The sequence below is a fragment of the Arvicanthis niloticus genome, chromosome X (genome assembly GCF_011762505.2).
Source record: "Arvicanthis niloticus isolate mArvNil1 chromosome X, mArvNil1.pat.X, whole genome shotgun sequence".
In the NCBI taxonomy this organism is placed as follows: Eukaryota; Metazoa; Chordata; class Mammalia; order Rodentia; family Muridae; genus Arvicanthis; species Arvicanthis niloticus.
Genome location: NC_047679.1, coordinates 19,288,513 through 19,307,381, shown reverse-complemented (window position 1 = coordinate 19,307,381; position 18,869 = coordinate 19,288,513). Strand labels below are relative to the sequence as shown.

General features: G+C 37.0%; 1 protein-coding gene across 5 annotated transcripts in view; it reads left to right on the top strand.

Moving 5' to 3' along the window:
• The window catches only part of Mid1 (midline 1), a 339,419-nt gene that overhangs the window by 297,910 nt on the left and 22,640 nt on the right, over positions 1-18,869 (top strand). For all 5 annotated transcript variants that reach the window (XM_034484695.2, XM_076918926.1, XM_076918927.1 and 2 more), the window contains exons 6-7: positions 5,343-5,470; positions 10,271-10,414. In XM_034484695.2, the coding sequence (XP_034340586.1) occupies positions 5,343-5,470; positions 10,271-10,414 (272 nt within the window). The remainder of the gene's footprint in view (positions 1-5,342; positions 5,471-10,270; positions 10,415-18,869) is intronic.

The following is an 18,869-nucleotide window of genomic DNA, read 5'->3' as shown; positions in this document are numbered from 1 at the left end:
GTGCAGGCAAAATACATAAAAGGCAAACTTATCTTCCATTGCATGGTTCATTTGTCTAAAGAAAACAACTGCACGGGTGTTGCTCTCTGTTAGTCTTATTTTTACTTGACTGAGAATGTTGACATCACCTGAAAAGGCCAAGGCTGATTAATGTGGGAGAGAAAGGTCAAATGACCAACCTCCCACTGCCTTGTTTTAGAATGCCTTCTATTCCTGGGGAGGAAAACTAGAAATGGTGTTACTTGTATAGTGACTTCAACAGTATGATGGGTGAAGGTGAGTCTTCTCTTGGTACACTGACTTGTTTAGTACAGAAATCACTCATTTCCATGGGCATAGACCCATATGATGAATCCAGCGGATCCAAAGAGAAGGTTGACCTGTATACAGCCACATCAATGACATCTCGAGACAACACCAAACACCTTGGGTTTCCATTTATTCTAATTTCCAATTGCCCTTTATGCAACACCATTACAGAACTGTGTCATGAAAAGGCCCCAGAGAACTCATTCATTCTGGCCTCTCTCCTAGAGCAGAGACCTCTTTACTGTTTCAGAAAGTAAATTATTTTCAGCTTTGCAGGCTATAAGGGATTTATCACAGTTACTCACTGCTGCCTGGGTAGCTAGCTCCACTTTAGCCACAGGGAGCAAGTGGGTGTGGCTGTTTGCCAATGAATCCATTCACAAAACAAGCTGCAGGTGTTCCTTTACCAACCCATGGTCTTTAGAGGGGAAACATGCTCACCATCTTAACACTTGAATTTCTTAACGAAAAGAGAAAGGAAACTAACACAGGTGCTTGCTTGGATCAGATTCCATTTTCACCATGCTTGAAGACAATATGGTATTTTATAACCCTGGTCTCTTACTGGTCAGCTGGCTTCACTGTCTTCTCATAATTGAGAAAACTTTGTTTTGCAGCTAATTAGCTATTTATCTTCCCTGAAGGACATGAATAGCTGCTGCCCTTAAGATACTCTCTCCTCCCTATTTCAAGAGAGGCAGGTTTCTTTCTTTTTGGCTCCTAGAGTTCAAGGGTCTGATTCTCTGCGCTTCTCATCTAGACCATGTCCACTTTCTTTATTCTCACATTAAAACCAACAACAACAAAAACCTTAAACACCACTGCTTTCCATTGCACTGAATACAATCTAAAGATGGTTTACATGCAGGTCAGAGACCCCCAACTGAGGTCTCATACTCCACTTCTCTGTCTATGAAAGACCAAGCTGCACAACTGTTATACAACTGTTATACATATGCAGAGGGTCTAGTTCAGTCCCATGCTTGCTCCCTGGTTGGAAGTTAAGTGTCTGTGGGCCCCTAAGGGACCATAGTTAGTTGATTATGTAGGTTTTCTTGTGTGTCTTTGACCTGTCTTGCACTTAGAATCCTTCCTTCCCATATTCCACAAGATTCCATAAGCTCCCCCAAATGTTTGGCTGAGAGACTCTGCATCTGTTTTCATGAGTTGCTAAATAAAGCTTCTCTGATGGCAGTTATGCTAGGCTCCTATCTGCAAGTATAGCAGAATATTATTAACAGTGTCAGGGGTAGGTTCCCACTCATGGCATGGATCTCAAGCTATGACAGTCATTGGTTGGCCATTCCCTTTATTTCTGCTTTATCTTTACCCCAGCACATCTTGAGGGCAAGACAAATTATAGGTCAAAGTTTAGTGCCTGGGCTAATGTCCCAATTCCTCCTCCATTGCAAGTCTCACCAGGTTACAGCAGATGGCTGGTTCAGGTTTCATATCCCCCATTGCTAGGAGTCTTAGCTAGAGTCACCCTCATAGATTCCTGAGAGTTTCCATTGCCCTAAGTTTCTAGCTAGTCTCAGGGACGTTCATTCCTCTTCCCAGTCCAATTGTCTCTGCCAGTATTCTCTTTGTTCTCTGTGTCCTCCCCCTGACTTGATTCGTCCTATTCCCATCCCCACCCCCACTCTTGACCAGTGTCACCCCTCCCACTAGTCCATTCATGATGCTTATTCTAAAATTACTTTGAATAATAAATTCTCTTTATCATGAGAATGCTAAGAAAAATTTCTTCAGAATAGAATGAATTTTCAAATTATCTGGAAATTTTTTCACTTTGAGATGATATTTTAAATTTCTCACCAGCACAGACAGTTCAAGGGTCAGTCAGGGTTTTCTTTTAAAAAATAAAAGAGAGAAGGTGGGAGAGAGAGAGAGAGAGAGAGAGAGAGAGAGAGAGAGAGAGAGAGAAAAGAAGAAGGAGAAGGAGAAGGAGGAGAAGGAGGAGGAGGAGGAGGAGAAGAAGAAGAAGAAGAAGAAGAAGAAGAAGAAGAAGAAGAAGAAGAAGAAGAAGAAGAAGAAGAAGAAGAAGAAGAAGAAGAAAAGAAAAGAAAAAGAAGAAGAGAAGAATTCCAGTTGGCAACTCTGGAGAAATGTTACTTGGTTCTAAGAATCAGATCCCATGTGTGAATTTTGGAATGCTGTCTGTAGGCTATTGAGAGGTTAAAAGATGTTGTAACAGCACTACATTTCCAGGGCCAAATGTGTTTGGGAAAGCTTGAGCTGACCAAATATCAACACATTTTATTTCTGTGGTACCTTGATATTTTAACCATGGTGGTGTGCAGTGTTTGGCAAAGGACCCATGAACAGGGTCTCTGTAGACATGGCCACCTTCTGGAATACTGGCTCTGTGCATCTAATGACTGAGTGTTCTGCAAATTAGAGATACCAGAGCAGAAACTCATCCATAGGAGTAATGGATAATCCCTCTACGCATTAAACACACATCCACCTAAACACAGGCACACACAGGCACACACACATGGCAGGGGATGTGTGGGGTGTAAGGATAAAGCAAGGAAGCAAAAGGAAACCTATCACTAACAACCCTGTGGATGTTGGCAGTATAAAAAAGCAGAAGATGGGCAACAAGGATTTGGGAAATAAAAACATCCCCTAAAATGTTGAATTTGGCAGAGTTCCTTTTACCTGTCACTCCAGTGGAGGATTTGAAATTGTAGCCAAAGATAAGCATCGTTCCTTCCACCAAGGAAAGAAAACCTGTAGGTGTTAAAAGCACCAGTAATCTCCAAAGATTTCTTCTGTCAGTCTTTGCCTTCCAGGCTAGGCATTATCTTCCTCCAGCTTCCCACTCAAGTTTCCCACTGTCCAAATGGTGGGAGCATTTTCTGTGTCATTTGATTTAAAGAAAACATTTTATTTATTTATTTTTGTTGACCTGAAAAGCAAGACAAATTTGGGAGTGATATCTATTTTGGATATGCCTGAACAAAGAGACTTCTGCTTCCAAGAAGGGAACTAATATAGCAAGATTATCTTTACTCAGATTGGTGTCAATTGGCACAAGATCTGGTTTGCAGGAGAGTCTAAGAGAAAGCCATTGTAAGTTTGGTACTTGCTTCCTCCAGTTTTCCCAACTGAGGAATATGAAATAGAACTCATTGAGGGTTTTTTATTATTATTATTTTCAAATATTTTGAGGCATGCAAATGATACTAAAGCATATCTTTTAAGTTGACTGTATTGATCCTAATTTTTGGGCTCTTTGTTATATGACACACTTCAAGAGTTTTTATGAGTATTTGTTGAAGGTACATTTGAAATAGCATCCATTCCTGTATCCACCCAGCTACATTAACTATTTAAAGTCTTTTGAATTTAAATCCTTTGAATGTCACATTTAGTCAATAAAATCATAACATTGTTGCTCTTTAATTAGTCCTTGTGAGCTAGTCAGGAGGTGATGTTACATTGTCTACAATCTTTTTGCCACTTGAATATTTCATTTATCTAGTTTAAATTGCCTTAGACTTTCTTCCTATTATCAATTTGATTAGGACGTTGCAGCTTAAACAATCTACTTTGTTCCCTAGATAACATTGAACTTTTGCCAGAGATACAGCTAGAAAAACCATATTTGGGTTATTTTACATATGTACTCTTTTTCATTGTTGTGGCATTCTCATAACGTAAAATTAACTGGTTACAGGTTACAATTGAAAAGCTACGCCTATTCTGAATATTTCATATGACTCATAACCCTTTTATCCAGCTTTTTGTAATATGATGTTGGCATGGTTCATCCATATTTTGGCATATGCTTATACTCCATCCCTTTTTTGTTGCTGTGTACTATTCCTATTGTATGAATAGACTCCTAGCCAAGATACAGGGTCTTTGTGAAAATCCAAAGCTTTAAGACCTATTAAAAGACACAAGAGTGGCTATAATGCCTAAGATAACTTGCTGGTATCAAACTTTTCTCATGAAATGGGGAGTACACACCTGAAGTCCTCCTTCCTATTGCAAGCAAGCACTGAGATTTGTGCAAATGAGCATCAGTGATTTTTATAAAAAAAATAAGTGATTACAGTTATATCTTAGTCATTTCAACTTCAAGTTTGTTTTTTTTTTTTTTTTACAAAAAATAGTGTCCTAGTTGAGTTTATGAAACTCAACAAAAACATGAAACACATCAAAATAAGCGTAGCATCACTTTCTATGCTCAGAAGTAGAATTATTCAAGCCATGGTTTTCTTTGTCTAAAGATAATTACTTGCATTTTAGAATCCACTAGAATGTTCTGCTCTTAGTAACTGAACTTTCCAAATGAACTCAAGAGCTCATAGGAGACAGACACATATACCTTGCTTTTTAGTTTATACAAGCAAGTGCTTACCAGAAAACCTGAGTGTGGAGAAAAAGTTGTATGCCTACTGGGGAATTTCTGAGAAAGCTTATGAATATTTTCCATGGCATCTGCTGGGAATATGGTGGGAAAAAAAATCAAATAGAAGGAGAATGAAAAAGAGCCAGACAAAACCCCCTTTTAATGTTTATTTTAGAGAGAGGCTAGTAATTGATTAAACTAATCCAATATCTGGAAACATTCTTTTTTAATCTTCACTTTGCCTTTTATGCAGTTTGAAATTTTGGAGACTCCCCTTTGAAGTGGAGCAGGGGCGAGTCTGAAAGGAACAAACAGTTTCCCAGACAGATGTGTGAAGAAATGCCTGAAGCTATGTGCTTCTTGCTGGAGTTAGATGTGACTGGGCCAGGCTCTCAAATACACAGCAACATGAAATATGAATATTCTTTTGCCTCTGTCAGGACTTTTTTCAATAGTATAAAGAAGAGGGATGGCACAGTGTTAATTTTCCCAAGTCCTTTGCTTTTTCTTTAAGTTTGTTTTGTGTTTCTGTATTACACCATTTCAAGAGGGTACTTTTTAAAAACCTGATATTTCTTTTCCATTTATTTTTTCCTCAGTCCTTTATAGTGATGATAAAAGCTTCCTTGACATTTTTTAAAATGTTGTTTTGTTTAAATTACAGAGTCTCCATGGCAACTGCATCCTCCCAGGTTCTAATTCCTGAAATCAACCTCAATGACACATTTGACACTTTTGCCTTAGATTTTTCCCGGGAGAAGAAACTGCTAGAATGTCTGGATTACCTAACAGGTATTATCTTACTGTCTTTTATGTTCTCTCTGGCACAGTGTACATTCACTTTGCCATTATATCACTTATTTTCTAAAACTCATACATGTGCTTCACTCTTTGAAATGCTATCCAATAGTCCTATAAAGATTAATGTCCACACTGTATTTTTTACCTAAATAACACAGACTAAGTATAAATTGGGACAAAAAATAAAGAGAATCCAAGTTGCTAAATGTATCCTTACCACCATTTCCTAGCTTTTAACATGGAGATGGTGAAAGTAGTTGCACCTCTGGCCATCAAAGAGACAGTAAAGTTTCATGAGTATCTTTCACTATGATAGAGCATATCTGAGTCTTATAGTACATTAACGGCAGGAAAATAAAAACCACATGAATAGCTGGCCATCTATACCTCTCTATCTCTTTGTATTCATGATGTTATCTTAGTTGTTACAGTATCAATTTTGGTAAAAACATAATCTTCATTTTATAAATGGTAAATTTTAGCCATCATGCTGAAGGTCAGATACAAAGAAAGTGAACACAATTAAGATCTGGCTTTGTTCTGTATGAACTGTATAGACCTCTGCATTGTCTAGGAAAAAAAACCTGAATTTCATGTTGCTCTGGCAAACATCATATAAATCACATTGCAATTCCAGATGCCATAGTTCATCCCTATACTTTCTACTTGGCTTTCCTTTTTCCTTCCCACCATCCCTCTCTCCTTCTCTCCCTCCCTTCTTCTTCCCTCTTTCCTTTCATTATTTTTTAGCTCAGAAAACAATAAAGAAAATAAACAGAAAGAAAAGTTGTGGCTACCTATATTCCTAGGAGTTAATCTAAATCTTCCCTTTGCTGTTAGCCTTTGAAGCAGGAGCTGGACTCAATGGTTGATAGAAGGAATGAGGGCCATTTAGACAAGTTATTTGTGTTCCTCAAAGCCACCAGGACATGTGACTACAGGAAAGCACCATGTATACAGTAAAGCCAGATGTGCTCTATACTGAAGACATAGGGCCTCCTAGAAACCACATCCCTAACTGAGCATGGTGTCAGTTTCTCAACTCCCAGCCAGTATGCGCATGTTTGTGGGAGAGTGATTGGGGAGGGTGGAGCCAAAGTGAGGGAACATTGTGTAGCATTTGTTTTTGTAGCGTCTGGATAAAAAAGCAAGGAGTTATGCAGTACATGGGTGTTTTTCCCCCTTGTGAGAACTCCAACTGCCCTTTTTAGCCTTTATTCTGCATTTGCAAGCAGAGCAAGTTATCTCACAAGACATCTCCTTTTATTGTATAATTCTCTCTTTCAAATGTACAGCTCCCGTGAAAGAAGAAAGAATTTGATTCACAAAGCATTTACTCTAAGGAACCAAACTTCGTTTGAAATATGTATGGGCATAATGCCTCCTTTCCTTACCTTTTTGCCTTTGAGTTTTGTCTAAACTACTACCATCTAGTAGAACTTTCTTTGGTGATAGACATGTTCTGTGTCTATGATAGCCGACGTATTAACTATTGAAAACATGAAATGTAGATGGTGAATTGTGATTGTTTTTTTTTTAAATCTGAGCTGAATATAATTGGAAGTTAAACAGCTACATGTTGCTCACTGCCACAAAATTACAATGCAATATACCACCCACATGTTCTTTTTTCCTATTCTGACATCTTCATTTGCTGTCTTTATACAACATGAATACTCTACTTACTACTGATGTTTTATTAAAAACTACAGTGAAAAGGAAAGAATAATAGCAAAATGTCTTGGCTAGCCGAGTATGGCTTTGTTTATTATAAAACCAAAACTCTTCCACAAAAGGCTTACCTAGCAAATTTTCACTAAGACTCATGGACCAGATCCATGTTACAAGGCCAGAGGAAATTAGAAAATTAAATATTTGCCCAGGAACAAGGTGTTTTTATACCAAATCTTCTTGCTATACTTGTCTGATCAACAAAAATGTGTCTTCATTCCCCAACAATTAATAGTATATTCAAAATATATGTTCATTTCAATTTCTGTAGGAAAAGGAACTCATTGACTAAAGAGGGAACTGTGAAAGTCGTCTGTGCAAAATTGTAACATGCATGCCATATGTCATCACAATGGCTGTTTATGCCAACCTAAGGGTCATATCAGATACCTGCGATTTTGCTTTTTTGAGTCATTAACCCTGAACTCAGTCCACTTGTAGGCATAACATCAATTCTTGCCAGAACATACAATACTTGGCTGATAACTGCCAAGTATAAATAGTTGATTCAATATTTATAATCAGGAAACCAAGTGTTTGTGGCATATTAGTCCACCATTCCTTGTGTAGCATTTGTGATGAAAGCAAGAAAATAACAGTTCTGGTACTGATTGTGTGGGTATTGAAATTGGCAGCATGCTGCAGTTTGCATTTACAGAAAATTAGAAATTGACTTTGTAGGACAAACCCATTGGGTTTACAATCAAAACAGGGTTAGCCTGCCTGGCTGTGCAAACAAGATTTTTTTTCCTATGACATGCCTCTAAGTGGTATGTCAAGTTAATAACCCATAGAGGTGACATTTCCTTCCTGGTTACAGCTACTGCCATGTGGCTCACAGCTACTTGCCTATTTTGAACTTGCATTTGCTGTCTATTTAATCATACATTGCTAGGTAGACAGAAAAAAATCTATCTTTCCACAATGGTTAATGGAGAAAGTATTTAATTAACTATTTGGCTTATGAAAGACTAAGTTGTTCTTCATGGGTTTATTCAGCAGTGATCTCACAGCAACAATGACCACACAGACGAAAAACAAACACATTTTATGACACAGCTGGACCTGCATGGCATGCAATTCCTGATTGGTATCACTTATTCATGCATATCCAAGTCACACTGCTCAAAACTAAATTTCACACGTAGGCTCTTCAGAAGACAGATGCTCAAACACACATTTCCAGGAAAATGTTTAAAGAATTATGATGAATACTTATTTTGTTCTTTTCTATGTACTTGTTTTTCATTTATGGGTATTAATTTGAGATCTCCTGTGTAAGCTACACTAGATTTTTGGATCTATTATATAACCTAGACTGTCCTATACTCACGTTCTTCCTGGCCCTGCCTTCCAAGTATTGAGATTACAAATGTGTACTATCAGACTCAGATGAGTCCCTCTTTTAAATTAATGGAGAGTCTGTGAAATTCAACAATAGACAAAGCTTCTCATGACTTGTGCTAAATGTCAGGTGTCAAAGGGAAAACAAAGCAGAATTTTAAATTTACCATTTCTATAAAGGCCCTGCCCTCTTAGGGTTTCTTTACAATTTACCAATTCTTATCAGAAACTAATCTAGAACAGAAAAGACCTATGCAATGGTGTAAGTAAATCCATAGAATGCACACACATTTCTCTCTTTGAAGTCCAGCTCCAGTATAAGAAGAGTATGAAGAAAAGCTGTGGATCAATTCTCTAAACCACAGGCTGGTAAACTTTGACTGAAAAAGGACATATGGCAGATGTCTTAGGTTTTGCAAGCCATATGCTTGTAACTATCCAGCTTTGCTGTTGTATAAAAACACCATAGATGGAGAATACTCCAGTGAGTCAGGCTATGTCCCAATAAAACCTTATTTATAAAAATAGCTGCTGTGGGCTGGAGAGGAGGTTTAGTAGATAAGAGCACTGGATACCCTTTTAGAGGACCAAGGTTTGATTCCCAGCACTCATGTAGTGGCTGTAATCTTATGCCCTCTTATGGCCTCCACAGGCATAGCATACACATGATACATAGACATACATGCAGGCAAATAACTATTTACACAAAATAAAATAGTAAAAAAAAAATAACTGTAGTTGGTTACCCTCTGTCTTAAAATATAATTGCCAGCATGAAACACTTGTAGCCTTGTCTTTTCTTCCCTAATTATTCTCCTCATAAAATTAATTGAGAGTAAGTGATTTAGAAATCACATGTTTTAATAAGATTTAAATTTCTGATCTACTGACTCGGTGAAACAACTAAAATACAAGGTGTCTGTAGTGATAAAAGCAACCCAATGTAAGCATTTATGTTTTTTTAGCAAATGAAAATATATTTGAAAAGATGACTGATTGCTAAATGAGATGAAAATAGGAGTGCACTAATAATTTTAGCAATACATCAAATATCTATTAAAGGGAAAATTTTAAATTATTTTGTCAATTTATTAGCAGACAACAGTGATATTTTCAAATATCTGATGTCATGTAGATAAGAGATTGACATAGTGGGTTTCAGGCCAAATCGGGCCCTGTGGCTATTTTGTAAATAAATTTTTATTAGAGTATGACCATACTCATTTATGTACAAATTATCTACATCTGCTCTCTTGGCAGGGTTAAGTAGTTGCAAGATTAAAAGTCTGTCCTACAATACCTAAACTATTTACCATATAGTCCTTTACTAGTAAGGTTTTCCAACCCCACCACCAAAAGTGGATAAAATTATGAAGGTTTGTTTTGGTTACTTTTTCTTTGATGTATTTTCCTCATATACAAGAAGCTATTGTTTTCTTACTCTCATAAATATAGTCTCATGATAAATTGAAATAATGTCTTAATGGATGGCTGGCTTTAGCCACACTGCTTACAAATAACAACAAACAAACAAACAAAAAAAGAACTCGTTCCATAAGTAGACAACTAAATACTTTGGAACCAAAAATCCCATTTTATATAATAATAGTTCTAGTAGACCTATTTAGGAAAACTTGCTCTAACAGTTAAGTATCTCTGAATTGTGATCCTAATGGTATCTGCTGCTCCACTGATATGCATTCTTGATGCCAACAGCTCCCAACCCTCCCACAATTAGAGAAGAGCTCTGCACGGCTTCCTACGATACCATCACCGTCCACTGGACTTCGGATGATGAGTTCAGTGTGGTCTCTTATGAACTCCAGTACACCATATTCACTGGACAAGCCAATGTCATTAGTGAGTATCTCATGGCTCATCTACTTCTCAGTTTGATGACTCTTTTCAGATAACTTGGGTGAAGGAATATAAATACCAAAAGAAGATGATGAGGAAGGAATAAAATTACAATATTTATTGGTTTCTTTTTCCTATATCAAGGAATGGATAATGGTCACTTGTATTGCAGTAATGAAAACAGCTGGTCAAATATCAATGAAATTATCAACCTCTGGAAAGCCACGTAGTTTGAAATGTAGTTTGAGTTAGTTTGAAAAAACAAGCTGATAGCAACATGTACACTGTAAATCTATTTAAAACTTAAATCTATTTATAACTTAAAGATCAAAACAAACTATTGTATGTGAAATGTATTCTTAGAGGTTAAAAGTATAAATATTAATTAGGATGTTGGTTATATTTATATATATTTGGCATTGTGAATGTTATGACCAACTCAAACAGCAATAGCTGGCCATAAAGATTATAGCTGAGTTATTTAAATAGAATTGTACAAATGGCAATGGGTTCAAAGAAATTGCTTTCCAAAGGAAAAAAATCTGAAATTTCTTTAGTGCTTTTCTTAGTTAGGTTGCGATGAAACACCAGGACCAGAAGCAACTTGTGGAGGAAAGGGTTTATTTTATCTCACAGCTTAATGTTCTCCATCTAGGAAAATCATGATAGGAACTGAACTAATGGGTAGGCCATGGAGGAACACTGTGTACTGGCTTGCACCTCATGGCTTATTAAGCACTCATGACCCCCAGCCTGAGGGTGGCACTGCCCACAGTAATCTTGGTCCTCCTATACCAGTCAATAATCAAGAAAAAATCCCAAAAGAGTTTCCCACTGATCTATCTCGTGAGATATTTTCTCAATTGAAATTCCGTTTTCACAAATGACTCTAACTTGTATCAAATTGACAGAAAATTAGCCAGCATGGCAATGGATATACAGAACATGTCAGAATAGAATGCAGTAAAAGTTGCTTTTCCACAGAGATGTTTTGAATATAGTCATATTAATTTACTGTGGTCTTAATAAAGAAATGAAAACTCTTCTCTCTCAACTGGTCTTTCCTAGTATATGTAGTTCTGAGATACATGGAACTTTAAATAGAAATTTGGTTGAAGATTAATTATAAAGGCAATACAGAAAGACATTAGTTTCATAGTAAATAACATGCAAATTAACTCCCTCTTAGACACTTTGCTCAGATACCTTTCTCCCTCCATCTTTTCTATTCCTCTCACTCTCTATCCCCTCTCTTGCCTTCTTTTTTTCCCTTCCCCTAATTTGTTTACCTTGGAAGAGTTTATATAACTCTTGCAGTTTTTATGAGTGGACAAGTGAGTTGTGAAATGTTATGTCAAGGACAGTTTGATGACCCATTTTGTAGGGAGTATCAAAAAGAAGTCAAAAGCAGAGGTGACTTAAAGGCCTTGGAGGAGAGTTACGATTAAACTGATTCTTGAAAGGTTGTGGCTACATAGAAGTGACATAAAGATATCTGCAGATAGCTGTGTCAGCTTAAACAAAACCTACAGGGAGTGAAGTAATAGAGCATACTGGAAGATCCTACTTGATAATGCCTGGCTAGAAAATTCAGTGCGAAAGGGGAAGCAGTAAAAAAAATGAAGTACAAGACACAAAGCCATAAAGCTGGCTTTAGAGAGCATAAGCCCAGGGATAAGAGCTCTATCATATAGAGCCATTCAGCTTTGAATTTTATGTTGGGGAATAGAGCTAGGCAATAATGGGCTCAGGTGGACAGTCTGATTTGCCAGCACTGGAAAAGAGTGAGAAGGGATAGGATGGGCCTTTTGAGGGAACTACCTAAAGTGTAGGAGTAAACAGGATCTCTAAGTGATACTCAGCTGACAGGAGATGAAGATACTTCTGAAAAGACTCCTTGGCTTTGGTACCGCCATCACAGTCTTTTACATAGTCTAAATGCCTTTGGAGACAAGTCTAAATTGTACTCATTCTAAGACTGAATTCTTCTGAAATTATTCTTCTCCAATTTCACAGGTCTTGTTGCATGGCATTAATAAATGACTATTTTATGACCTCTTGTGTATTTCCATACCATATGCAGATATTTACCTTTTGAAAACAGTAAATGTAGTAAGAAGCTATTCTATTTTGGCACAAATAAAGAATTGCCACATCTCTTTCTGAAGCAGTATGGCATTCTTTTTCAAATCCATGCCCTGATTTATCTGTCCCATCTTTTATTGATGAATACTAGCCCTTTTCCAATCTCTGCAAACATTGCCCCTATGAATATCCTTGCATATTTCCTTTTCATGCATGCAAAATTATATTTCTAGTATAATCTCTTGAGATATAATTGATAAGAAGAGATTATTTGCATTTTAATTTTGATTGACATTGCCAAATTGCCCTTCAGAGAGGTGACAGGTGATGCTTTAAAATACATTTTAGCAGCTGTAGAAGCTTACATTTCACTGATTTTGGACATATGTACTCTAAGCCAAACAAGAGAACCCCAATTTAAAGCAAGGTAAACATGTATTATCTATATGATTTCATAATAAATCCAAGGTTTAATTTAACCAATGCAAAGCCTATAACATATTAACACATGAGCTGCTACATTATGTAGTGTGGTAGGAAAAACAAAAGACAGAAAGAAAATATATTTTTGTCTTCATAATGCATTATTTTGTACTATATTGTTCTTATTGTATTATAGTGATATTATTAATAATTTTATAATTAATTATATTATAAATATTTATAATTATTGATGTATTATATTGCTAGTGTGTTGGGTAAACTAAGCTAAAGAAAGGTTATATCAGACTTAAAGATGAAATGCAAAAGATGGCTATAATATAGATAAGTGAATATTGATGTTGTATAAGTAAACATTGGATAAGTGATTAAGTAGAAAAAAATGGAGTTATTTAATATCAAAAGAGCAATTCTTGGTCCATGTGAGGACTGTTGTATGTATTTGAAATGATTTTTGTTAGACTTAGAAAACTCATTTGTTTTATATTGAACAGGATTGTTTCCATCAGAGTTTCTTACACAATATCCATAGGCTCTTTATGAATACTGCATGTCTGGGGTCCTCTTATTTGATGGAGTACCTTTTCCTAATAATATCTATTGTAAAACTCTACTGAAATTTTGAAAACATTTTCAAAACCTGCCCAGGGTTCCTTGTGCCACTAGGCAATCTTTTATGTCTAGGTCATGGGTTCCCTCTTTTGTTGCAATAAACCATAGTTAATTACTTTTAACTGGCTTTAGTGAAGGGGAACTAGATAATATCTTAGAACTAACTGTATTTAATCTCATTACATTTCTCACAAATATACAACCCAAATGCAAAAATAATGATACTACTTTTATTGTTCATTTTAATGGATAGAATTAAGACTATACAATGTTACTAACATTCTTTGCAACAAATAGATACATGTTTAATTTATAATGTTTACCAAAACCACTTTTCATAGGTTCTTTTAAAATTTCAAATCAGGGCATTGTTACCAGCAAGCTGTTCTTGTCATTTGCAAAATAAGTAGAGGTCACATTTCTTGAGGCTGTCATGTAAAATAGTTATATGTGTACATTGCAGTCACTTTGAAAGGATTCATGGAAGTTATGAAGCATATATTATTTTTATTTGGAAGAAAGAAGGCATGGTTTCCTTCTGTCTAAATGGTTAGACAAGAAAAAAGCTGTTATAGATCCATGGAAAGCCTCTGTAAACAGTGTCCACACTGTATAATCTTCTGCAGCAAAGTGGCAATTGCCATCCAAGGCTCTCAAATCCCCCAATGTAATTAAAATCATTTAATATGCTACAGTAGGAGAGAAATGCTTCTGACTCATTGTCAAGGAAAAACATTGTTCAAAGTCAAAGGCTCAATTATGGTTCATTACAAGCCAATAATATTCTGGTTTCATTTGTTGTTTTAATATTTTTTTCTACATGGCATTCTGTGAAAAGCAGAGCACCCAGACAAGTCTAGGAGAAAGTGAAGTTTCAATCAGGATAGTTGTGTAGGTGTTTTATAAACAGATGAAGTAAACCTGCCCACTAGTTCTGGCATAGTGTATTGTCAAGGTAGCATAATACCAAGTGCAAGAAATTAGGTGGGACGAGCTGGTATAAGAACAACACTAACCACACATTTCAGGTATACTCCAAGGCATCCCCAACATAAATGCCCCCAAAAGAACATTGTCAGTGGTTATTTTCTGGCATTTTCAATAAATTCTCAATTATCATCCAGACAATAATAATACTATAAAGGGAAACAAAAAATGGTTAGTGATTATGAAGGTAGCTTGCTCACTGTAAAGCTACCCAGTAAAAATTTAGTACTCTGTAATACTCAAGGAAAACAAATACTGACTTTTCAAGATAGGATGTGATAGTCAGTCTCACACCCTGGCTTTTTTGTGTGTGTGAGGGTCTGATACAATAAATCCTGGTTGAGTTAAGATTTGTGGTTGGAAGCCAAGTTACAGTTTGTACCAATTTCAGACATCTGCTCTGTGATGTTGCTGAAAGCATCCCCTACCACATTAAACCAAGCTTCAGGTTTGTACAGAGACTGGCAAGTTTATTTAAGCATTTTTATCTCTTTTCCCTCTTTGACCACTGTAGTCATTTCATTGAAACATGTGCAATTAAACCAAGAACAGTGCAAAAAAATAAATAAATAAAACCACAGTGAGGTTGATAGAACTCTCATTTGAATCTGCAGAATGCTATTATTTTTTTTGCATTCAGGCCTGACTGCTTTTGACAAAGACCTAAGAATATGAGTGGATTATACTAAGATAGAAAAGTTCATTTTGTTTTATTACTATTTTAATGATATTATTCAATATCTTCAAGTAAATTATAGGCTTCTTGGGGACTGAATAACAGAGTTCAAAATAACCCTACTTTGGTTGAATCAAATCTAATATTTGGCTACAGCAGGCTCCAGAAATGGAGTTTGTTATATTTGTTTTCTAGGAAAAGGCTTAGTGAGGAAGTATCAAAGGGAATACACACAATATGGAGGTTATCCTTCTACCATAGCATTTAGGAGTGGTTTCTCTCCCCCACCCCCATTGAAAATAGGTTCTTTTCTCATATAATGAATCCTAATTAGACTTTTTCTCTTTGCTCTCTCTACTAGACCTAGTTCCTAATCACCTCTTCTCCCATCTGGATTCATTCCCTTTCTACCTCTCATTATGAAACAACAAGCTTCTAAGAGACGACAAAAACAAAGCATAACAAAATAAAATATAATAAAATGAATATAATAAGATAAAACTAAGGCCATCACATTGAAGTTTGGACAAGGAAAATCCACATAAGGAAATGAAACCCAAGAGAAGGCACGAAAGTCAGAGACATGCTCATTCATAAGCACAACATTTTCATAAAAACACTAAACTCAATGCTACAATATATAGAGAGAGGACCTGATGTAAAACTGTGGAGGACCTGGTGTAAACATGTATAGGCCTTTTGCATGGTGCATCAATCAGAATTCACACAAGCTTTACTCATGTTGACTTATAGTCTTACTTTTCCAGTATGACCCATCCCCTCTGCCTCTTACACTCTTTCTGCCTTTTCTTCCATGGTGTTACCTGAGTTCTGAGGAGAAGGATTTGATGGAGACATCCCATTTAGCTGTATGTTCCAAGGTCTATCTCTTTGTGTAATTTCTGGCTGTGGATCTCTGTATTTGTTCCCATCTGCTACTGGAAGAAGTTTCTCTAATGATAAATGAAGAAAGCTCTAATCCTAGGTCTGTTTACTATCTTTCTCTGATTCTTGGTCACTCAGCCAGTATTAGGCATAGGTTTCATCTCATGGAGTGGGACTTAAGTCAACTCAGACACTGGTTGGTCACTCCCACAAGTTTTGCACCACCATTGCACTAGCATATTTTGCAAGAAGGACAACATTGTAGATGAGAGGTTTTGTGACTGTAATGTTTTTAATAATTCTGTCTTGGTAGCCTGAAGAGTAACCTACCAGTATGAAACACATAAGAACATAGGAATGCAGGTTCTATATAGGCAAAGCTCAACAGCTTCATGTTCAGTGAGTTGTGTGGATATTGTCATCAGCAATGGGGCTTTCCTGTTCATGTGCAGACTGTAACTCATGATCTTGCCAACTGCCTGGGTTGTTTAGGGGATTTCTATGGGACCCTTTGGCCAACAACTCAATTGGATTTAACCCTGTCTTGATATGGGAATCTCTGGTGACTCGGGATGTTTTCTTCTTACTCAAAGGAGAGTTAGTGAGAAAACAAAAGGCTCAGAGCTACAAACAATTAGAGGAGACATGCATACTGTCTTTAACTTACTTTAATCAGTATTAAATGTATAGTCTCGCACATTCAAACTGTTCTATGAGTCTCAAGTTATTTCTTTGCTTTATGCTAATTTTTCAAGTCTCAAGTTCCTGTGATTAAAAAAATGTTCACAGGTAGAAATAAAAAGAAGTGGCAAAAAATTCATGAGACCAAATGACTCAAAGGGGAACATGAGAATACTGTTTTCTCAAGATCCAGAGCCTGTGAAGCTGGGAGATGGTTCAGTGGATAAAAGGCTTACTGTTCAAGTATGGAGACCAGTGGTTGGATTTACAGAACCCACTTATAAAACCAAGAAGACATTGTGGCCACCTGTAATCCCACCATTCAAGATGCAGATAGGAAATCCCAAGAATAAACTAGCTGGTCAAACTATCCAGAAATGTTAAGGAGAGATCCTGTCTCTATAAATAAACTAGAGAATAATCAGGGAAGTTACTTGATATTAACCTCTGGCCTGCATATCCACATACAAACAGCATGTACAATACATACATGTGAACATACACCAAAAAAGATACAAAGAATCTAAATAAATTTTGAAAACAGTTTTAAAATTTTCCCATCTGTCATAATTCCAGGTGTAATCTTTAAGTTATAAGTTGGAGGAAGCATTTAGTATAATCCAAAGACAGACTTCAGGGAGCATATGACTATCACACAATGCTATGTGAATATTTTTGGCTTGGTGTAGATGTGTACTGTGGATTTCTTCTCACAGAAAGGTTTCATTAGATTCTCAGGGATGTGAGACCACAAAAATAAGGAACTGTTTCTTGAGAGTTGGGTGAGGTATAAGTTGCCTCAAGATCAAAGGATCTAACCCTTTGACTTGCAAATGAACCAAAAAGGAAAGAGGGGGGAGTTGAGTTTGGAGCACCTCAGGAAGTAAAGGGGTCTGGCACTTTCCCAGAGACTAGTACTGAGAAAGGAAACTTCATGACAGCCTAGTCACCAGGGAAATGGGAAAAGGTTGTATTAGAGTGGAGATTGATGAGTGGAGAGAGGAAAGTTGGGACTGATACCAAAAAGAAGTTTCTAGCATCAGTCAGCTGCAAAACAAAATGGGCTTCCCTTTTTCCTACATGTTCCTCCAAGCCTCATAAATCCTCAGCCCACATCCTGCAAAATACAGCCAGATGAACAACCCTATTCCACTCTGGACCAGTGATCCCAGGGATGCAGCTGGTCAAAAATCCTATGGATATTTTCTCAGGGTCCACACTGGGATGCAAGCTGCCCATAAGTAATGCTGCTCCGTCTTCTGAATCCACATTAATATAGAATCATAGACCTCCTTGGAGATCATTTTTGTATCTCTTCTATTAGAAGTTGAACGGAGTTGGGTGATTTGTGCTGGTTTCTGCCTTGACCCAATGATAAGGCTGTTGTCTCAGTTAAAGTTAACTACTACTTTGATAAAACACCACGGCAAAAAGCAACTTGGAGAGGAAAGGGTTTAATTTCACTCATACTTCCACATTACTGTTCATTGAGGAAAGTCAGGGCAGGAAGTCAACCTAGAACGGACAGGAGCTGATACAAAAGCCATGAAGGAGTACAACTCTACCACTGGCTTGGTCATCCTGCTTATATTACTCAGGACCACCGACCCCAGGGTGTTCCCACCCACACTGAGCTGTCCTTTCCCACCAGTCAAAAATGCCCCCATAGACTTTTCCATAGGCCAATCTAATGGGGCATTTTCTCAATTAAAATGTCCTCTTCCAAAATGGCTCTAGTTTGTGTCAAGTTCCATGTCTCCATTGTTGAAAAAATACTGTCCTCAAAATGGTGCTTTCCTGGTAATAACAGAGAGGCAAGGGACCAACAGAAATCCCCAAACCTACTCTTGGAACAAGTACATTGACATCTGTGCTCAAGCTTTCAATTAACAAGTCATATAACCAAACCCAAAGAAGGAGCGGCTGCAAAACCACTTTGTCTCAGGTATGATCAGGAGAGATATAGGAGGCAAAATGCAATCAACTGTGTCTGAATTACTGAAGCTAGGTTTTAGTTGGTACATGAATCACATACCCACACCATACGTGGGTCTCCTAGTTCATGAGAAACAAGCTTGAATGACCAGTGTC